Source organism: Oncorhynchus kisutch, linkage group LG3 (genome assembly GCF_002021735.2).
Source record: "Oncorhynchus kisutch isolate 150728-3 linkage group LG3, Okis_V2, whole genome shotgun sequence".
In the NCBI taxonomy this organism is placed as follows: domain Eukaryota; kingdom Metazoa; phylum Chordata; class Actinopteri; order Salmoniformes; family Salmonidae; genus Oncorhynchus; species Oncorhynchus kisutch.
Window position 1 is genome coordinate 40511209 of NC_034176.2, and position 20588 is coordinate 40531796.

Genomic DNA, 20588 nt, shown 5'->3' on the forward strand with positions numbered 1-20588 from the left:
TTGAGACCACCCAAATTTGTTTATTTTAACTCATGAAATTCATGAACAAAGTCACAAGATATTTAGAGTAGTTTGAGTATAAAGACCCACAGTGGGAGAAAGTTACTGCATTAGAACAGAGAGCAGGAATTATTTTTCACATGACATTTTATTCCCTTCAACTGGATAATCTGCTGGACCGGCACAGTCTACCACGAAAAGTCAAATTTTACCACAGGTCTCTAGGGTTGTACAATTTTATTTCTTCTTAGGAGAAATCTGTACATTGAGGTTCTGGCCTTCAGTGTTTCACATACATATAATATTAGGACAATGCGACAGACCGGAAGCACACTGAAGGATCAGGAGCAGTTTCGCTCTTTACTCAAAGCTGGACAGGAAGGTCAACACAATCTCCTTCAGTTTGGCGTCAGCCGTCGGTGAGATCATACCATCGGTCCTGGAATAAAAACGAGTCTCATTACTTCAGATTAAATTCACATCAACCTTCATAATGATTAACGTCAGCCATAGATTTTTACTGATTACTCAGATGGTCCCGTTACCTGATGGTGGTGAGCAGGTCCTGGTGCTGGCTGAGGACGTGTACAAGGAAGGCCTTCTCAAACCTGGTGATCTTGGAAGGGTCCATCTTGTCCAAGTGACCTCTGACACCAGCGTAGATGACTGTCACCTGCTCCTCAATGGCCATGGGGCCTGGGGAGGGAGAGAAAGTTAAATAAAAATACATGTCTCCCCAAATTAAGGAGTGGCCCTGGTTGACAACATACAAAATGTTAAACTTTATTAGCACGCTGGGTGGTGACACTCACAGTACTGTCCCTGTTTGAGCAACTCAGTGAGGCGGACACCCCTGTTGAGCAGCTGCTGGGTGGCAGCGTCCAGGTCAGAGCCGAACTGGGCAAAGGCAGCCACCTCACGGTACTGGGCCAACTCTAGCTTCATGGTTCCAGCCACCTACACACAGTAAAGGACCACAATCGTATTATGGATTTAGTAGACTGATTCCAAGTGAGAAAATATTCTGGGGTAACTGGTCAACTGCAATGAAATAAAAAGTTTGTCTGCATTATCTGCTGTATATTATCAGTCCCCTTAAGAGCCCCAGGTCACACCTGCTTCATGGCCTTGGTCTGGGCAGCCGATCCGACTCTGGACACAGACAGACCCACGTTGATGGCTGGGCGGATACCTTTGTAGAACAACTCAGTCTCCAAGAAGATCTGCAGGGGAGAGAGCACACTTCTGTTTAGGGATTACATTAAACTTTGATAAGTTGACTGGAGGATAAGGCAAGTGGGGCCAATAATGATATGACCACTCTCCACAACGCACCCACCTGTCCGTCAGTGATGGAGATGACGTTGGTAGGGATGTAGGCAGACACGTCTCCAGCCTGGGTCTCAATGACGGGCAGAGCGGTCAGGGAGCCGCCCCCGAAGTTGTCGTGCATCTTGGCAGCTCTTTCCAGCAGACGGGAGTGTAGGTAGAACACGTCACCGGGGTAGGCCTCACGACCAGGGGGACGACGCAGCAGCAGGGACATCTGACGGTAGGCTACAGCCTGGAGGGATTTAGGAGGGATGCGAATACAGCTGTTAAACATGGGTAGATTAACAGAGCCTGGTTCCTTCATTTTTTTCTTTATGAAGCAGCATCACACCCAAGACTTTACTCAGCCCAGACTTCCCCCTTCTCACCTGCTTGGACAAATCATCATAGATGATGAGGCCGTGCTTGCCGTTGTCTCTGAAGAACTCTCCCATGGAGCAGCCAGAGTATGGGGCCAGGTACTGCAGGGGAGCAGCATCAGAGGCTGTAGCAGACACCACAATGGTGTATTTCATAGCATCAGCATCAGTCAGCCTCTTCACCAGCTGGGCCACAGTGGATCTCTTCTGGCCAATGGCAACATAGATACAGTACAGCTTCTTCTTCTCATCTTTGCCTTCGTTGAAACGCTTCTGGTTGATAATGGTGTCAATGGCAATAGCAGTTTTGCTGTTAGAATAGAAGAGGGAATTTGTATTAGATTACAGCTCTAGTGTCAGAGTAAGCAAATAATTACTACAAATAGAACTGCATGGCTTTAAAGTTGAATGGGAGGCAATAGAAAATGGTTGAAGCGCTGTCTACTGCCCTCCAGGTAAAGGCAAATTAAGTGTAGATAGAACATGAACACATTCACAATTGTTTGACACATTGAACACGCAGAGTTGTAATCCCCAAATAGCCCGACTACGGGATAGATGGCACCTGGCCATTTGTTTACCCAGTCTGCCGGTCACCGATGATCAGCTCACGCTGGCCACGGCCAATGGGCACCAGGCTGTCCACAGCCTTGATACCCGTCTGCATGGGCTCCTTCACAGAGATACGGGGGATGATGCCAGGGGCCTTCAGACCCACACGCCTACGGATGCTCGACCCAAGAGGACCCTGAGGGACAAAGAAGGGTTAACGCTATTCTGAGCAGAACCGATATGCCCAGACCGCAGTAAACCTGTAGTCGCAACCCAAGGACCTTAGATCTGAAAGGATCAGGTGGGAGATCCTTTTTTATTGTGTGGCATCCAAGATGTTTGGGTATAAAAATACATCTCCATGAATTCTTAAAATGAACTAACGTTATGTTATACTATTAACTATGAATGTTTTCAAGAGTGCGCCGACAATGGTCTTCCTGTTCCTACCTCATCCTATACAACTACTTCTGTACACCTTTCCTATTCATATACTGTCCATACACATAGTGCCTTCAGAATGTATTCTTATCCCTCTAATGCGTTACTGCCTGAATTCAAAATGGATTAAATAGATTTCACGATCACTCATCCACACAAACACAAAAGGGAAAACATGTTTAGAAATGTTGGCAAATTTCAAAAAAAAAGAAACAAATCTCATTTACACAAGTACTCACAACCCCTGAGTCAATAGCTATGCTCACTAGCTGTGTTCGAATACTCATACTAGCTGCACTGTGTGACGTTAATTGAGTATGTAGTATGCTTATTGGTCATAGTATGCCAAAAGTTCCTGGATGTCGTACTACAGTCGCCAAAATAAAAAGTATACATGCAGTGGACACCATTTCTGTGCTTTTAGGGTCCATAATGCAAATCTTCAGAAAATGAGCGTGGCTTAACATTTTCTGATTTGAAGAAAATATGCAGCCGAAGTCCGAGGAAAGCGTATAGAAATATATTGCTTTAACAATTTTTTAAATAAAGCAATGTAATAAAGTAATTACTTTTCAAATAAGCTAAATTACGTTAGTTGACAATTTGTTAGCTACGCTTCCCTTACAAACAGCATATCATTAATGCAGTTGCTTGTATGTACCAGTATGTTAGCTAGCTACCTAACTTTAGTTGGCTACTACATCGAACTTGCCAGTATTTTAACTATATGCCATCTAACTACCCACCCAACGTGTATGGACTTGATTATTAATGTTATTCTTAGCGGTATAGTTGTGCGTTCTCAATGGACATTGTGAAGTTCTAAGATGTCTTGCTAAACATTTGTTATGCTAACAAGCAGGCAAGAAGTAACACAGCAACAGCATCAACTTCCGGTAAACAAGCGATATGAGTATTCAAACACAGCTAATGTTAGAATCTTTGGAAGCCATTACAGCTGTCAGTCTCTGGTTAAGTCTAAACGTTGTACAATACTTGCACATTTCTTTTAAATTCTTCAAGATCTGCCAAGTCATTTGTTGATCATTGCTAGACAACTATTTTCAGGTCTTGCCATACATTTTCAAGTAGATTTAAGTCAACTGTAACTAGGCCACTCAGGAACATTCAATGTCATCTTGGTAAACAACTCATGTACATTTGTCCTTGTGTTTTAAGTTATTGTCATGCTGAAAGGTAAATGTCTCCCAGTGTCTTGTGGAAAGCAGAATGAACAAGGTTTTCCTCTAGGATTTTGCCTATGCTTATCGCTTGTATGTGTGTAATATATATACACACACTGCTCAAAAAAAACAAAGGGAACACTTAAACAACACAATGTAACTCAAAGTCAATCACACTTCTGTGAAATCAAACTGTTCACTTAGGAAGCAACACTGATTGACAATAAATTTCACATGCTGTTGTGCAAATGGAATAGACAACAGGTGGAAATTATAGGCAATTAGCAAGACACCCCCAATAAAGGAGTGGTTCTGCAGGTGGTGACCAAAGACCACTTCTCAGTTCCTATGCTTCCTGGCTGATGTTATGGTCACTTTTGAATGCTGGCTGTGCTTTCACTCGTGGTAGCATGAGACTGAGTCTACAACCCACACAAGTGGCTCAGGTAGTGCAGCTCATCCAGGATGGCACATCAATGCGAGCTGTGGCAAGAAGGTTTGCTGTGTCTGTCAGCGTAGTGTCCAGGGCATGGAGGCGCTACCAGGACACAGGCCAGTACATCAGGAGATGTTGCCCTCCTACGGCGTCCTCCACAACCCAGCAGCAGGACCGCTACCTCCGCCTTTGTGCAAGGAGGAGCAGGAGGAGCACTGCCAGAGCCCTGCAAAATGACCTCCAGCAGGCCACAAATGAGCATGTGTCTGCTCAAACGGTCAGAAACAGACTCCATGAGGGTGGTATGAGGGCCCGATGTCCACAGGTGGGGGTTGTGCTTACAGCCCAACACCGTGCAGGACGTTTGGCATTTGCCAGAGAACACCAAGATTGGCAAATACTCCACTGGCGCCCTGTGCTCTTCACAGATGAAAGCAGGTTCACACTGAGCACACGTGACAGTGACAGAGTCTGGAGACGCCGTGGAGAATGTTCTGCTGCCTGCAACATCCTCCAGCGTGACCGGTTTGGCGGTGGGTCAGTCATGATGTGGGGTGGCATTTCTTTGGGGGGCCGCACAGCCCTCCATGTGCTCACCAGAGGTAGCCTGACTGCCATTAGGTACCGAGATGAGATCCTCAGACCCCTTGTGAGACCATATGCTGGTGCGGTTGCCCTGGGTTCCTCCTAATGCAAGACAATGCTAGACCTCATGTGGCTGCAAGAGGAAGGCATTGATGCTATGGACTGGCCCGCCCGTTCCCCAGACCGGAATCCAATTGAGCACATCTGGGACATGTCTCGCTCCATTGCACCAGACTGTCCAGGAGTTGGCGGATGCTTTAGTCCAGGTCTGGAAGGATATCCCTCAGGAGACCATCCGCCACCTCATCAGGAGCATGCCCAGGCATTGTAGGGAGGTCATACAGGCAAGTGAAGGCCACACACACGCACACACACTACTGAGCCTCATTTTGACTTGTTTTAAGGACATTACATGAAAGTTGGATCAGCCTGTAGTGTGGTTTTCCACTTTAGTTTTGAGTGTGACTCCAAATCCATGGGTTGATAAATTTGATTTCCATTGATAATTTGTGTGATTTTGTTGTCAGCACATTAAACTAAGAAAGTATTTAATAAGAATATTTCATTCAGATCTAGGATGTGTTATTTTAGTGTTCCCTTTATTTTTTTGAGCAGTGTATATTAAACTCCCAAGACAAGCACACCCATAACATGATGCAGCCACCACCATGCTTGAAAATATGAAGAGTGGTACTCAGTGATGTGTTGATTTACCCCAAACATAACACTTTGTTTTCAGGACAATGTTAATTTAGTTAGGGCCTCCAAAGTGGTGCAGCAGTCTAAGGCACTGATCAGTGTTAGAGCCAGCACTACAGACATGGGTTCAATCCCGGGATGTGTAGCAGTCGGCCGTTACCATAAGACATAAGGTAGCGCACAATTGGCCCAGCATCGTCCGAGTTAGGCCAGCTGGAATGTCCTTGTCCCATCACGCTCTAGTGACTCACTGTGGCGTCCGGGCACATGAACGTTGGTCGCCAGCTGTACGGTGTTTCCCCAGACACATTGGTGGGACTGGCTTTCGTGGTAAAAGAGCAGTGCGGCTTGGCAGGGTCATGTTTCAGAGGGCGCACGGTTCTCAACCGTCACCCCTCCCGAGTAGGCACGGGAGTTGCAGTTATGGGACAAAACTAACTACCAATTAGATATCACAAAATTGGGGAGAATAAAAAGAAATATATATATATAAAGTTAATTTATTTGTCACATTTGTCAGTTTTAATTATTGCTTAAAGGTTGCATGTTTTGGAATATTTGTATTATGTACAGGTTCTCTTCTCACCGTCATGGAGGTTAGTATTGTGGAGTAATAACTACAACGTTGATCCATCCACAGTTCTATCACACCTATTAAACTAACTGCTTTAAACTCTATTGGCCTCATTGTGAAATCCCTGAGTGGTTTCCTTCCTCTCTGGCAATGGAGTTTGGAAGGACAGCTGTATATTTGGTGTGATTGGGTGTATTAATACACCATCCAAAGTAATTAATACATTCATCATGCTCAAAGGGATATTCAATGTCCACTTTATAATTAAAAAAACATTTTTACCAAATCGACCAAGAGGTGTCCTTTGCAAGGCATTGGAAAACCTCCCTGGTCTTTGTGGTTGAGCCTGTGTTTGAAATTCACTGCCCGACTGAGTGAATGTATAGATATTTGTATGTGTTGGGTACAGAGAGAGAGTAAAAATAATGTTAAACACTATTGCAGAGTCAATGCAACTAAAGATCCCCCTTTTTTTTTTTTAACTGCTGAACTTATTTAGGCTTGCCATAACGGGGTTGAATACTCATTACTCAAGACATTAAAGCTTTTCATTTTTAATTGATTTGTAAAACATTTGACATTATGGGGCATTGTCTGTAGGCCAGTGGCTTTTTAAAATTAATGTAAAAAATACTTTCAGGCTGTAACAAAATGTGGAAAAAGTAATGGGGTGTGAATACTTTCTGAAGGCACTAAATCCATCTATTCCAGACCGACATTGTTCTTTCTTATCTCTTTAATTTTAGGGTGTATTGTTAGGTATTACTGCACTGTTGGAGCTAGAAACATAAGCATTTTGTGGCATCTGCAATACATGTACACGACCAACAATATTTGATGAATAACAATTAACTACATAAATCTGCCCTCACCTTTCCGTCGATGGCATTGCCCAGAGCGTCCACCACACGACCCAGCAGCTCCACACCCACTGGCACGTCCACGATGGCACCAGTCCTCTTCACAATGTCACCCTCTTTGATCAGCTTGTCATTACCGAACACCACAACACCAACATTGTCAGGCTCCAAGTTCAGAGACATACCCTAGAAAATAGGATAGAAGATGTTTCGTTAAAATGTACTGATTGACGACAGTAGTAGACGGAAAAGCTTAATCTGTTAAGTTTAAAAATGGTTCAGTTAGGATTCATAAACAAAATTTATCCTAGATCTGCACCTTGAGCCCAGAGGAGAACTCCACCATCTCCTCAGCCTGAACATTCCTGAGACCATACACTCTGGCGATACCGTCACCAATTGACAGCACACGACCAGTCTCTTCCAGATCAGCACTGGTGTCAGCACCCAGGATCTTCTCCTCCAGGATGGAGGACACCTCGGCAGTGCCTAAAATTTAAAAAAGATACAATAAAACAAAAGTTTACATTAAAACTGGTCGAGCTGCCCAGTGACACATGCCTACCAGACAAGCTAAATGAATTCTATGCGCGCATTGAGACAAGCAACACCGAAGCATGCATGGGAGCAGCAGCTGTTCCAGACGCTGTGTGATCATGCTCGCCATAGCCTATGTGAGAAAGACCTTTAAACAGCCCTAGACCCACTCCAATTTGCATACCGCCCAAACAGATCAACAGATGACGCAGTCTATGGCACTCAACACTGCCCTTTCCCACATTGAACGCTGAGCTTTAGTCAACACCATAGCACCCTCAAAGCTCATCACTAAGCTAAGGACCCTGGGACTAAACACCTCCCTCTGCAACAGGATCCTGGACTTTGACAGGCTGTCCCCAGGTGGTAAGGATACGCAACACCACATCTGCCACGCTGATCAACACGGAGGCCCCTCAGGGGTGCATGCTTAGTCCCCCCTGTACTCTGTTCACTCATGACTGCGTGGCCAAGCACTACTCCGACACCATCATTAAGTTTTCCGACGACAACAGTGCCTGATCACTGACAACGATGAGACAGCCTATAGGGTGGAGGTCAGAGACCTGGAAGTGTGGTGCCAGGACAACAACCTCTCTCTCAATGTGATAAAGACAAAGGAGATGATCGTGGACTACAGGTAAGAGGGCCAAGCACACCCCCATTCTCATCGATGGGGCTGTAGTGGAGCAGGTTGAGAGCATCAAGTCCAAGCACACCAAAACAGTTGTAAAGAGAGCATGACAACACCCATTCCCTCTCAGGAGACTGAAAAGATTGGGCATGGGTCCTCAAAAAGTCATACAGCTGCACCGTCGATAGCATCCTGACCAGTTGCATCACAGCCCGGTATTGCAACTGCTCAGCCACGCTGGTTTATCATCTATGCATAGTCACTAACTCCACCTACATGTAGATATTAGACTAACCTGTAGCCCCACACATTGAGTCAGTACCTGTACCCCCTGTATATAGTTTCTTATTGTTTATCTTTTATGCTTTAGTTTATTTTGTAAATATTTTTCTTCAAACTGCATTTTTGGTTAAGGGCTTGTAAGTAATAATTTCATGGTAAGGTCTACACCTGCTGTACTCAGCACATGTGACAAATAAGAACGATTTTCATTTTTGTTCATATATTATCACCATAGAGTAATCTCAGTTTATACAGGGGCAAATTAAGATAGCAACATTATGTTTTTGTTTTCAAATGTCATCTAAACCTAATGTGCCCAGCTCATAACAAGTGAAACTTGTGGCAAAACTGGATTTCTGATCCAAGAACAGAAGGTCAATTCCTTGAGTCCCCATTCTCTCTATACTTACCGGTCTTCGCAGCAAGACATGGTCTGTGTGTGTGGAGGTGATTCACTCCTACGCAGGCGGCGGCAACATTCTTGGACACCTACAATTAATGAAAGCATGATCGGTTATTGTTAAAAACAAGTGTAATTGAACCGCACAGAAATTGCACAATAAACTGTAATACGTTACAAACAAAACATGGCATAAGCGCTAGGCGTCAGCCCAAGTAACGTTAGCTATTAGCTAGCTAGGTTGTGCGCAAGTAGTCCTCCTTTGACAGCTGGCCTAGGAAAAATATAAATCCAACGAAGCAACCAATAAAAAAAATTAAGAAAATCGACCTTTTCAAAGCATAGGCTAGACACTACAGCTAAATATACTTACAGAAGCTTGTAGTATGTGCGCGCGAAGGGAGCATTCAGCATGTAAAGCGATCCTGACCTTCAGAAATTAGCTAACTAGCTGATAGCATGCTAACCTAGTCAGCTTGCTAGCACAGCCATTTTATATGGGGCCGTAGCGTTAGTTCAAGTGCGCATAAGCGCGTTGAACGTGCAAATCTAAACGAAATGTGAAATGAACGAGTTATAAACAGTAAACCTAGCAAATTAACGTTACCAAATAAATATCAAGACGGTACGTCGAGTGACATACGTGTCCTTTCTTGGACATGTCGTTCTGGAACGAGCGCGTGAAGGTGGCGGCCTGTATGTACCCTTCACATACCCACTGCATTCACAATGACATTTTAAATCGTGCAATACTAAATGTCTTCTATTCAACATCCAAATCAATGCAATACTCACAAATCCAGCACGTCTGGGCAGGCTCCTGGCCAGAGCCGCTGCAACTCGCACAGATAACATTTCGAATGGGACTTGTCCTCCACCACCTGCAAAGACCAGCTAGCTGTACTTGGAGGGTGTGCGAATGGCCGAAAACGAACCCCTTCTTCTTCTTTTTATGTCATCCGTGATTACAGGCTGTCATTTCAAAGCATTACTGCCATCTACTGCAGCGGAGTGCACTTATCTATGAATTACTCTGGCTGAAAAAACAATCTACAGGGGTTATGGCGCAGCCTAGTGGCTATTTGTGGTACTTTACATTTCCTAAATGTTCCTTCAGAAAACACCGAGCCATCGACGCTTTGTCACCGAAGCAGCTGCCTGCCAGCACAGTGCTTGCTAGATCCGCTTGAATGTAGAAAGATTGAAACGGATCATCCGCATGGGCTATTTGTCTCTCCAAAAACCCAGCGGCAAGAAAAGGATCCAAGGATGGTTTTAGTGCATGTCGGATATCTGGTTCTTCCTGTATTTGGCTCAGTAAGAAATAGAGGTATTTATATTTATTAATCTTTTAACACTTACATGTCATGTGCTATGTTCATCTTAATACCACTGGAGCTGCTCGCAAATCTCTTTAGAATCCATTCCAACGTGTTGTTGACGAGCGTTACATTTTATTAACAATTGCAAGACCATACTACACATCTTGGTAGTATGGGTCTGGTCCTATTTGCCTAAATATATATATATATATTTGTCCCCCTTCTCAAATCGAGATGTAGATAACGCTAGCTGTTGACAGCTAACTACTGTAGCTAGTTAGCGCGTGTACCAATGCTATTTAGCTAATGCTAGCTAAACGTTTCGCTATTTTTGGACATTATATATTGTAGCTAGCTAGTCAGTTCCATTTTAAGAAACACTTTACCAAGTAACATTAATGGCAGTGGTGTAATGTCAGACCACAGAGAGTAATGCGTGAAACATGTTTGAAGGTTAGCTAGCTAGCGCGTTCTCTGCAGGTTAGGTTACTGGATAACCTATTTAATCCCAGGATGATGTCATTTGGAGATCATCTTTACTGCTTGCAGAGAGGGTTTTGCGACAAATTCAATTAGCTACGGTAATCTATACAATTTGTATATCACAACTATAGTAGTTTACAAACAGGCAAAATTTACATATCAAATTTTCAAAGCTCTTTTAATTAACACGTCGTATGTTGTTTTCCCCAATATTTAAAACAAGCTATCCACCAGGTGATTTTGCACAAGTCATTTCACGTTGATTCAATACCAAAACATACCGTTTCATAAACCATTTAGGCTACAGTGTAGAGTATAAACTAAATTCATACACTGGCATCAATGATTTCACATTGTGCTTTTTATTTCTGTTCTTATTTCCTGTTTCATAGTATCGAGGCTGGCTCTACATTCTGCATTTATCAGATCTTTGTCGTCCCCCCCATTCTGTAGCTAATGATCATCTGCTGCTGTGTGGTGTGGCGTGGCCTGTTCTCTGTATTTAGCTGTATTGTGAATCCCTTCTTCATTTCCTATTTCCATCAGAAGACATTGCTATTATTTTTGTTTAAACGCCCCCCAAGAATGTACCATTCACCCACAATTCATTGTTGTGAAAAAAATGCTAACACCTGTTGTCTCTTTCTGTGAAGTAGCTGTATTGTTAACCCATTTTTAGCTCTTTTAGAGAATCAAATAAATGTAATTGTGTACCGCCCATCCAGTCTTGATATACAACATGCTGTAAATTCCTGTAAAGTGGATACATTTTGCAATTGTTTTGATTTCTGCACTGCTTTACTGAAGACCAGAATTTGGCAAATTTTCTCCATGGAAAGTGCATTGTACAAATGTGGCTAAGTAATGGTAGCAAATTCTCCTATTGGCATTCTTCCATGACATGTAGAACCCATACTTTTTAATATTATGACACGCACACAATTAGGATTATCCCTAGTGTGGTCATCTGAGTGATTAAAAAATGGACAACACATCAAAATGGATTAAATACTGGTACACTGTACCTCTTCCCAACAACCTGCCATAACCGTCTCGATTTGTGTAACACTTTGTTCTTCTTGAGAAGGAGCAAAAAACAAATTCTATAAGTAGTAGATACTCACTGGTGGTTAATCACTTCCTAATGATCCTCAAAAAAAAAAGTGCAAAATGCTATCCATTTCACAGGGATGCCTATCTCCTGCACTGCTACAGTAAATCCTCTTGTTGAGTAATAACGTCTTTTATTGTTTGGTTGTGGTCGCTCTTTACCCTTTGTTCTGGTAATAGTACTTTCAATGCATGGTCATGTTATGATTCATATGATTTTTTATTTTTTTACATTGAATAGTAAATTCCAATGTAATTTTTCTGTGGTAAAGATGTACCCTGCTGTACTGTGCTGTAGCCAACCACATCTGCTCATTGGATGCTGCTTTTGTTCTTTTTAACCCTTTCATGGAGCATGGTGAGCCTTGCCTTCAGTCTATGTTGTTTATTTTTGTTGCATGGTATTGATATTATTATTATTATTATTATTATTATTATTACAACAACCAAAACACAAATTCCACATATACTAATATTTTCCAATAAAGAATATAGTATTTTTCCTAACCTTCAGTGTGCTTCTTGCTGATTTCCATTTGTTGTCTTTATCCCTCCCCTCGTCCCTACCTGCCCACCTCCACCTCACCCACCTCTCCCGCTGTGACAAAGATAGACGATTTCCTTGCATTTCTCATCACAAGGCCTGAATGAGTCTATCCCCTGTCATTCATGGTGATTCTACTAAGACAATTGAAAGTGCAGTGCGCCTCTGATCCTTGGATCAAATGCAAATTTAGCAGGCCTAACTCATTCTCATTCATTAGTGACTGGTTATGAGCTGAATGTGATATTTTAAAAACCCACCACCACAATCGGATGTTTCTGAAAGTTGTCAAGATTAGAGTCATGACTATTTTCCTAGGCATTTTATAGCCCTGCACCTTCAAATCTACTCCCAACGTAATGATCCAAATGCAATGTAGATATTTGCCCGTTTCTCAACTGTAGGGGTTTCACCTGTTTTCATCTGAATGTGTTATCCACTCTTCCACAAACACTTTAGTATGTTCATATTAGAAAAGAGCCTAGCAACTGAAGGTGACACAAAGGACTAGATGTAGGTTCGCCCCAAAATGTTGGTGCTAGGCTGCGTATATCTCAGTGGATAGATTTAGTTTGATGGTCTTTTTCCATGACTTCTCTTGCTGCTTGAGTCCAAACAAAAATTTGCCGCCATGGAAAGTAAATTAATTCATAGGACAAGACTATGAAGTCTTGTCCTATGAATTGTGTTCTCCCCTTTCAAATATATTTTGTCATATTGGCATCAATGTCAAAATGTAGCCTAGACCTACTTCACGTAAATTGAAAGCCATTCCTTTTCACAATCAATGCTATTGCCATTAGAATTGTCAGCCCTGTCTATCCACATATATATTTACACACACACACACAGTATTAAAACCAAGACAGTACATTGGTAGCATCTGGTTCTCCCTCTCGAGCCTCAACAGCAGCCTGTTCTCTTCAGCTGCCAAATAGCTGTGGTTAAGAAGAGGGAAAAAGTACTGAGATGGCATGCAATGCATTCAAGCTATTTCCCCTGAACCAAGGAATCTACATATGGGAAAGCTTCGGGTAGCACTGTGTGTCTGAGTGACAGAAAGAGATATAGGCCGTATGTAAATTGATACTGATTTCTGGTTGGAGATAAAGCCTACAACGTATTTGTCTATGTAGCTTTAAAATTTTGCTGATAGAGACATTTGGGTAGTGATACACTTTATTTTAATTGAACCTTTATTTAACTGGGCAAGTCCAGTTAAGAACATTCTTATTTACAATGACGCGTGCCCCAGCCAAACCCTAACGACGCCGGGCCAATTGTGCGCCGCCCTACGGGACTCCCAATCACAGCAGGTTGTGATACAGCCTGGAATCAAACCGGGGTCTGTAGTGACGCCTCTAGCACTGAGATGAAGTGCCTTAGACCGCTGTGCCACTCGGGAGCCCAACATAAACATTCACAGTGTTGTTGTACTATAGGATACAGCCTTGTGTTACTCACAGTTTAACAGGTGAGAACGTTCTCAGAAAAAGGTCTCACTCGCAGCAGTCATCACATTGGTAAAATCCTCAGTGATTTATAATGGAGAAACAGTTATATTACAATAAAGAAAAAACTCTTAGGAATAGATGTTCTGTTTTCTTTGTCCTGTGGATTAGTGGTTGTTCTCATATATTACACACAGCCTAATTTGGAAACCACTTGAATACACAATTTTAAATGCACAGTCCTGGCTGCGCCCATTGCCGAAGAGTCAGATGCCCAGAGGTGAGAATCCAAACAGAGGGTCAAAATGTGACATGATGCCATAAAAAGACCATTCATGTTTGGAGAAATTAACATTTTCCATGCAGATTGAATGTGTTGCTTCACCATAGGTAAGATTTAGGGCTTTTGTAAAGATCATCCTACAGAAACACAATTACACACACACTCCACATCTCATACACAATTAATTCTAACCTACCGTTTCTCTCCGGTGTCTAACTCCCTCTTGATGTTTCCACAGGATCCCTCTTTAACCGGCAGCAGCATAGCCATGCTACCTCTTGCCGGCACTTCCAGCTAGGCCCCCATGCCCCGCTGCCCATTGACTTCCCCATGCCCCACCCAGGTCAGCCCCAGTCGGGCATAAACCCCCACCTGGCTCCCTCTGGCCACCAGCATCCTCCCCAGCTCCACTCGCCCCTCAACCCCTTACCCCCCACACCCCAGTTCCAGGACCTCTTGGTCCCCCCTTTCCTACCTCAGGCCTTACACCAGCAATACCTCCTCCAACAGCAGATCCTAGAAGCCCAGAACCGCCGCATCATGCCACCTTCAAGGTATGGGGACTTGGTTTCTGGCTATGCACGCCACTCCCGTAATAACTAGGGTACCTCCATAAGCTTTAGAAATGTCATGTTCTGTACAAACAGCTATATTTTGATATAACCCCACAAAATCTGTACAGTTTAATAATGTGCCCCTGGTAAAGGAGTAGTTAACCCCAAATTTGGCATGTGTTTTCATACTTCAAAAGTGCTTTTAAATTGAGTCTACATTTCTATGGCATCTGTGGAACCACACAACAGATTGCGGGGAATGTAATGTGTATAGAAACTTTTGGTTGTCCTGTGTCAGCAGACGCACCCCAGAGAGAATGCCCCACCAGTCCCACAGACTGCGGCTGGGGTACGAGTTTGTTCCTGCCCTCCATGTCCCCCCACAGCCTGTTGGCCAGCAGCCTCGCTACCTGGCCGAAGGCACAGACTGGTAAATAACACACCAGCTTGCGCTCATACAATAGTGTGGCTTCATAGTTAAGTCTAATACATTACTCCTGAACTATGGATAATCTTCATTTCAAATTTGAGTCCCCTCCCACGGGCATGATGTAATCCAATGACAATCAATGTTGAATAGTTGATGGGTCTGTGAAATGGGCCCAGTGTTTAATTTGATCTTCTCTCTTCTTTCCTCCTGTCCTGTGTGGTTGGTCAGGGACCTGAGTGTGGACGCGGGGCTGCCCCCCCACCAGTACCACATCCGCCCACTGCCCCAGCACTTTCAACACTACCTGACCTCTCCCCGGATGCATCACTTCCCCAGGAACAGCACCTCCACCCAAGTGGTGAGGACATCACAACTACTTTTGTCATGGAATTTAAATGATCAGAATGGACAGTCCCATTTAAAGTGACGTTTCATGATCTGCGCTGCTGGTGTCCTTATTGGCTAAACCACCTGGAGTGTTTGATTTGGTATTCACACCATAGATCATTGGATAGACAGGATTTGGGGATGGCAGGCAGGAAGCAGTATGAAATGCAAAGATGTTTTCTCAGATGAGTTAAGGAAAATATATCCAGATTACTCCCTTACTGTCTGTCTGTATGTTCTCTCTAGGTTGTCCATGAGATCAGAAACTACCCGTATCCTCAGTTACACCTGCTGGCCCTGCAGGGCCTCAACCCCTCCCGCCATGCATCCGCTGTGAGAGAGAGCTATGAGGTGCAGTCATCCCAGTCACACGGCCAAGTCCCATCAACCCCATCACACTATCACCCCCTCACACATACACTCTCACCTCTCACACATCCATCCCTGCCTCTGTGTGTCCAATGCTGTGGACAGCCTCATGTGGGACTGATCTTCTAATTTCCTCTAGCTCTGTGCTCCAGATGCTTCCGAATCAAAAAAATAACATTGTTTTATGTTTGTTTTTTTGTTTTTTTTATCGTACTGAAAGAAGATAGTTAATGGTCTTTCCCCAAATGTTGCCTGTAGGAGCTACTGCAGCTGGAGGACAGGTTGGGCAGTGTGAACCGAGGGGCCATCCAGACCACTATTGAAAGGTTCACCTTCCCTCACAAATACAAGAAGGTAAGACTATGCCCTCATAAGTTGTGTTGGTAACGGATGTACTGCGGTAGTAAATATAATAGAGTACCATAGAGTAGAATGACACAGATGAACATTGCCATCTCATTTTAGGTTATTGTTAGCCACATTATCTCTCCAAAGAATACTGTCTGCTTCCACTCCAAACTGACTTATCCAGACTATCTGTTCTGGGGTGTACCCAATTTTAAGACCAAGGATGACTCATCTTGTAGGTGAAAGGACCAATTATTATAAAGCTGTGCAAGTCTGATTTGAATCTACTGTACAGTAATGTGAAAGAATCATAAGCATGACATTTTAAGGATCCAATGAGACAGGAACCCGAAAGGCACTTTTTAAATTGTGTCTTCTGCAGCATACTATATGCCGTGTTAGGACGATGGTTCTGAACATGGTTTTTCAGGACAGCCGTTAGTCATATATCAGAACTACACTATGAGGACTTCAACCATAACTATTTTCATGTGAACTATCGATACTTTGCGAATGAAAATGAGAGATACATTGCCAATGGTAATTGTAGCTGTTGTTGTATATTCTTCTATTTTCCAGAGAATACCCCAGGACCTGAAGCTAGGGCTGGAGGACGACGAACTGGATACAGATGAGAAGTGTACCATCTGTCTATCAATGCTGGAGGATGGAGAGGATGTCAGGTGGGTCTAGTCAAAATGCTAATGAACATTTGGTGTCATGGAAGGTTTGGTGCCAACACATAGTACAGTTTGCAGATCTCTGTGTATCTATGGTCATTTGTATTAACACTCTTCGACATCTTCCTCCACCAACAGGAGATTACCCTGCATGCACCTCTTCCACCAGGCGTGTGTTGACCAATGGCTGGCCACCAGTAGGAAATGCCCCATATGCCGGGTGGACATTGAGACCCAGTTGACACCAGACAGCTGATACCTCTTCTCCCTGCCCCTTCCTGTAATACCCCATAGCATCCCTAGGAGGAGCGCTGCCAAACGTCCCCCTTCCCACCCGCATCACTTATGAGCCTGCCTTCTGAGCCAGTCGAAGAAGACAATGAAGGGGAAGAGGGAGCGGGGGAGGGAGGGATTAAGAAACCACACTGATCACACAATAGAGAAAGAAAACAGGCTGATGGATGGAGAGAGGCAGAAGGGTGGCAGAATATATAGACAGGTGCTGGGGCTTGATGAGTCTCCATCGGGTTGTGCACAGTAGCATTCGCTTCTCCATACACCTACTCAAAGATGATTCTCTATCAAACCCCCTTTGCATGTGTGTGTATTGTGTTGCTGAGGGTTTATATATATAGGTCTATGTTCGACCGCTGATGTGTGTTGGTCTTCCTCCGTGTGATGAAACCCAAACGCTGAGCTTTAACTACAGCACATCTGTGCAAAACATGAAGAGATATGAAATCAGTAAGGGAATGTTTCTTGAAATGAGCTTCTATGGCCTAATGCTTATGGTGTAATGGAGTGTAGTAGTCTTGTAATTGATCGCCAGTATTTACAACAGAGTGACCGTGTTGTGTAGCAAGCAAAAATCCCACTTTGAGAAATAAGATGGGGTGGGGGGAGAGGGAAAATACTCCTATTTAACAAAGGGTAATAGGCTTACAGGCAATGAGGAAGTGCTAGCTATGTACAAAGGCCAAACATTCTGTGGGTTTCCAGTACAGTAGATCTCTGCCATCACAGTGGATGCTAGAGATGCTATCCAGGCATGGCTTCAGTGGTCTGTATTGTGCTGTAGTGGGGTCTCTATAGTCTAGAACAGAGGTCCCAGATATGCATGCTCTATGGCAGGCTTGGGCTGTCTTGTGATTGTGGAGCAGTAGAAAGTCTGCAGTCTCTCTGCATGTGAACCATAAACAGTATGACTCTCTTACTCATCCATGGAGCAGGATGAAGTTTCCCCTAGACACTGATATTTGGTCACTGCTGCGTCTCCCTTCCTAATGATTAAGATTAGGATTGGGGGAGGGGTAAACTGATTTCAAGAACTGCGCTTATGGGCAATTTCTACTCACAGCCTCATCCATAGCACGATCTTAAAGGCTGGGGATGCAGTGTCTGTGTCTTGTCTTTAGAGTGAATACAATGTAATCCTTTTCTAACATATACCAGTACCTTATTGCCTACAGAACAAGCACATGTGAGTTATACAGTGCATAGCAAACAACCTCTGTTTCGGTTCCCTTAATTTCAATCTTAGTTGATCCCGTTGTTCAATACAGGAATACAGCTGGTGTTCCTGGGATATATCCAACTAGTAGGCCTTTGTTCTGTGTCCTAGAATGTGTAAGATGGTCCCCCATGATGGTAGTTGTGTATGGTATTGCTAGAACCACTGTAAACTGTTCAGTGATGGAAGCTGTTTTCTCTATATCGTGCATGAATCATGTTGGTGTAGTTCACTTGAACGAGGGTTAAAGGGAGAAAAAGCCATTCGTTTGAAAATACCAAACAATTATTCTTACTATTTACATTTCTTTGATTTGTTTTAATTTTTTTCTTCATTTTGGTTTTCTTACTATCAATTTGTTTTGAGCGCTCATGCCAATTTGGACATTGGACCAAGTAAAGCCAAGTCCTTGTCCATTTTTTTTTTTTACAATTTTGAAGACATGGCTCCAATGCTGCAAAAAAAAAAACATATTTATTAATGTAGCTTGTGTTTTGTAAATGCACTAAAATATTGGGGTTGCCTGAAGTAGATTTGGTGGTGTGGGGTCTCCTTGTTCTAGCTTATGCGTCTGTGTTCGTTACACATATCTTCATGCTTCCTTGTGTACTTTTGGAGGTTGACTTGACTGTGTTGCGTTTTTTTATTTTCCTTTGTCCAAACCCTCCATCCCAAAAAACTAGACAGACAAACAAGGAGGGTTGCTACTTCACATAGGATGCTGTGAGTTGAAATGCCTTAAGTATTTAACAATCATAATTTATTACTAACCGTAGCTATTGTGGTGGCATATTTCATGTATTTTCTCTCTTGATTTTGCAATTGAATCAATCTATTTATTTAGAAATAACACAATGTAAAAAAATAAATAATAATAATACCTCATTATGCATTGGTTGGTGGGGATGCTTTGCATGCAAGTTGCGTTTTTCATAAGGAGAACATGTAATTTGGAAGGGTGTAATGTGAGCTGTCTCTAGCCAACGTGGTGCTGTTGATCTTGATTTACATTCCATTCAATGTCATATCGAAGATCCCCCCCCCCCCCTGCTTTGATCGAGTGGACAGACTGTGACTAGCTGCAAATGTTTTAGCATGTAAACCTCCTAGCATGGCTATACCCCTTGCTGGCATAGAGGAAATATGATACTCTTTTATTTTTCATATTTATACCTGATCATTACCAGTTTCTCAGTTTGTTTTCATTTGTTTCGATTTACCTCGTTTGTATATTTCACCATATGGGAATGTTGGGTGTCTCCATTCAGACCATATGTTTCTCTGGCCCTGCTATATTAACTCCTCCCATATGAATGAATAACTCCATTATTAGGTACTTTGTATTGCTGGCAAATGCTGTGTTTGTGTAGTTAGGTGCGAGAGGTGGCTAACATGATAAACTTGAGCTATTGGGTCTTATTTTTTTCTGGTTTGATACTCTAGTGTGGTTTTACACCTGGGTATAATAAGCTAACCACCCGTTTTCTGTGTGCATTTTCTTAATAATAACAATTTATTAATCCGACATATATCCGATTGGAATGAAGCTGACTGGTCTTATTTTTTATTTTTCCTGCTGTCACTGGCCTTACCCCATATCTAGGGCCAAGAGTTTTTCCTGGTCAGGAAAAACTCCTGACTTGCCCTCTGTCCTCTACAGACGGTATACTGCGTTAGCGGACAGTAGCCATAGTATTTTAACTCGAGCTGGTGAAGGGGAATGAACAGTAGAATCCTAAAGCACAAGCTTTCTAATGCATGTCCTCCTCAGGTTTTCATATGTGTACATGGGCGTAGCTGTAGACGTGTTTAATATAAGGCTGTACCTTCTTGAATATTACAGATGTTTTCTTTGCTGCTGACAAACTGTTGATGAAACTAACCTGCCAGTGATTTAAAGGGAAGTGGCCATCTTTGTACAACACACTGCTGTTTTGCTGTAACTGCGCAATGTGTTATGAGCTGGGGTATTTTATAGACGAAGTATGTATCAATAATATGAAAAGCAATAGCTAAATGATAATGAAGAATAACATGGATCAGTGAATATTGTGGAAAATCTTTAGATTTACTTTTGGTGGATTTTGTACTGTATTTATTACTAATGATGATGCAAAAAGTTGCATAGCTTAACCCAAACTGTTCTGTCTCCTTTTTTTATTTATTGTCTTGTATATGATCTTTTTGTATGTGTTTTTCAAATAAACTGCCCAAAATGCTGAAAGTACCTGGTTAAGGATTT

At 42.9% G+C, this 20588-nt stretch overlaps 2 protein-coding genes across 3 annotated transcripts; one reads left to right on the plus strand and one right to left on the minus strand.

The window, feature by feature from the left end:
* Window positions 1-12288, minus strand: LOC109882878 (ATP synthase subunit alpha, mitochondrial). Its single transcript, XM_020474975.2, has 11 exons — window positions 9671-12288; window positions 8886-8964; window positions 7342-7511; window positions 7035-7208; window positions 2273-2439; window positions 1701-2001; window positions 1340-1564; window positions 1116-1223; window positions 813-957; window positions 546-696; window positions 1-439 (listed from the first exon to the last, which is right to left on the minus strand). The coding sequence occupies exons 1-11, from the start codon at window positions 9728-9730 to the stop codon at window positions 361-363; spliced, it is 1659 nt and encodes a 552-aa protein (XP_020330564.1). The 5' UTR covers window positions 9731-12288; the 3' UTR covers window positions 1-360.
* LOC109882890 (E3 ubiquitin-protein ligase RNF165) lies at window positions 10057-20573 on the plus strand. 2 transcript variants are annotated; one of them, XM_020474983.2, is made up of 8 exons: window positions 10057-10205; window positions 14307-14622; window positions 14921-15052; window positions 15281-15410; window positions 15686-15790; window positions 16067-16162; window positions 16736-16839; window positions 16975-20573. In XM_020474983.2, exons 1-8 carry the CDS (start codon window positions 10145-10147, stop codon window positions 17090-17092), a joined length of 1062 nt encoding a protein of 353 aa, XP_020330572.1. In that variant the 5' UTR covers window positions 10057-10144; the 3' UTR covers window positions 17093-20573. The 2 variants fall into 2 exon arrangements, with proteins under 2 accessions (XP_020330572.1, XP_020330578.1); XM_020474989.2 differs by having other exon boundaries at window positions 10075-10205; window positions 14924-15052.
* Window positions 20574-20588: the final 15 nt, after the last annotated feature.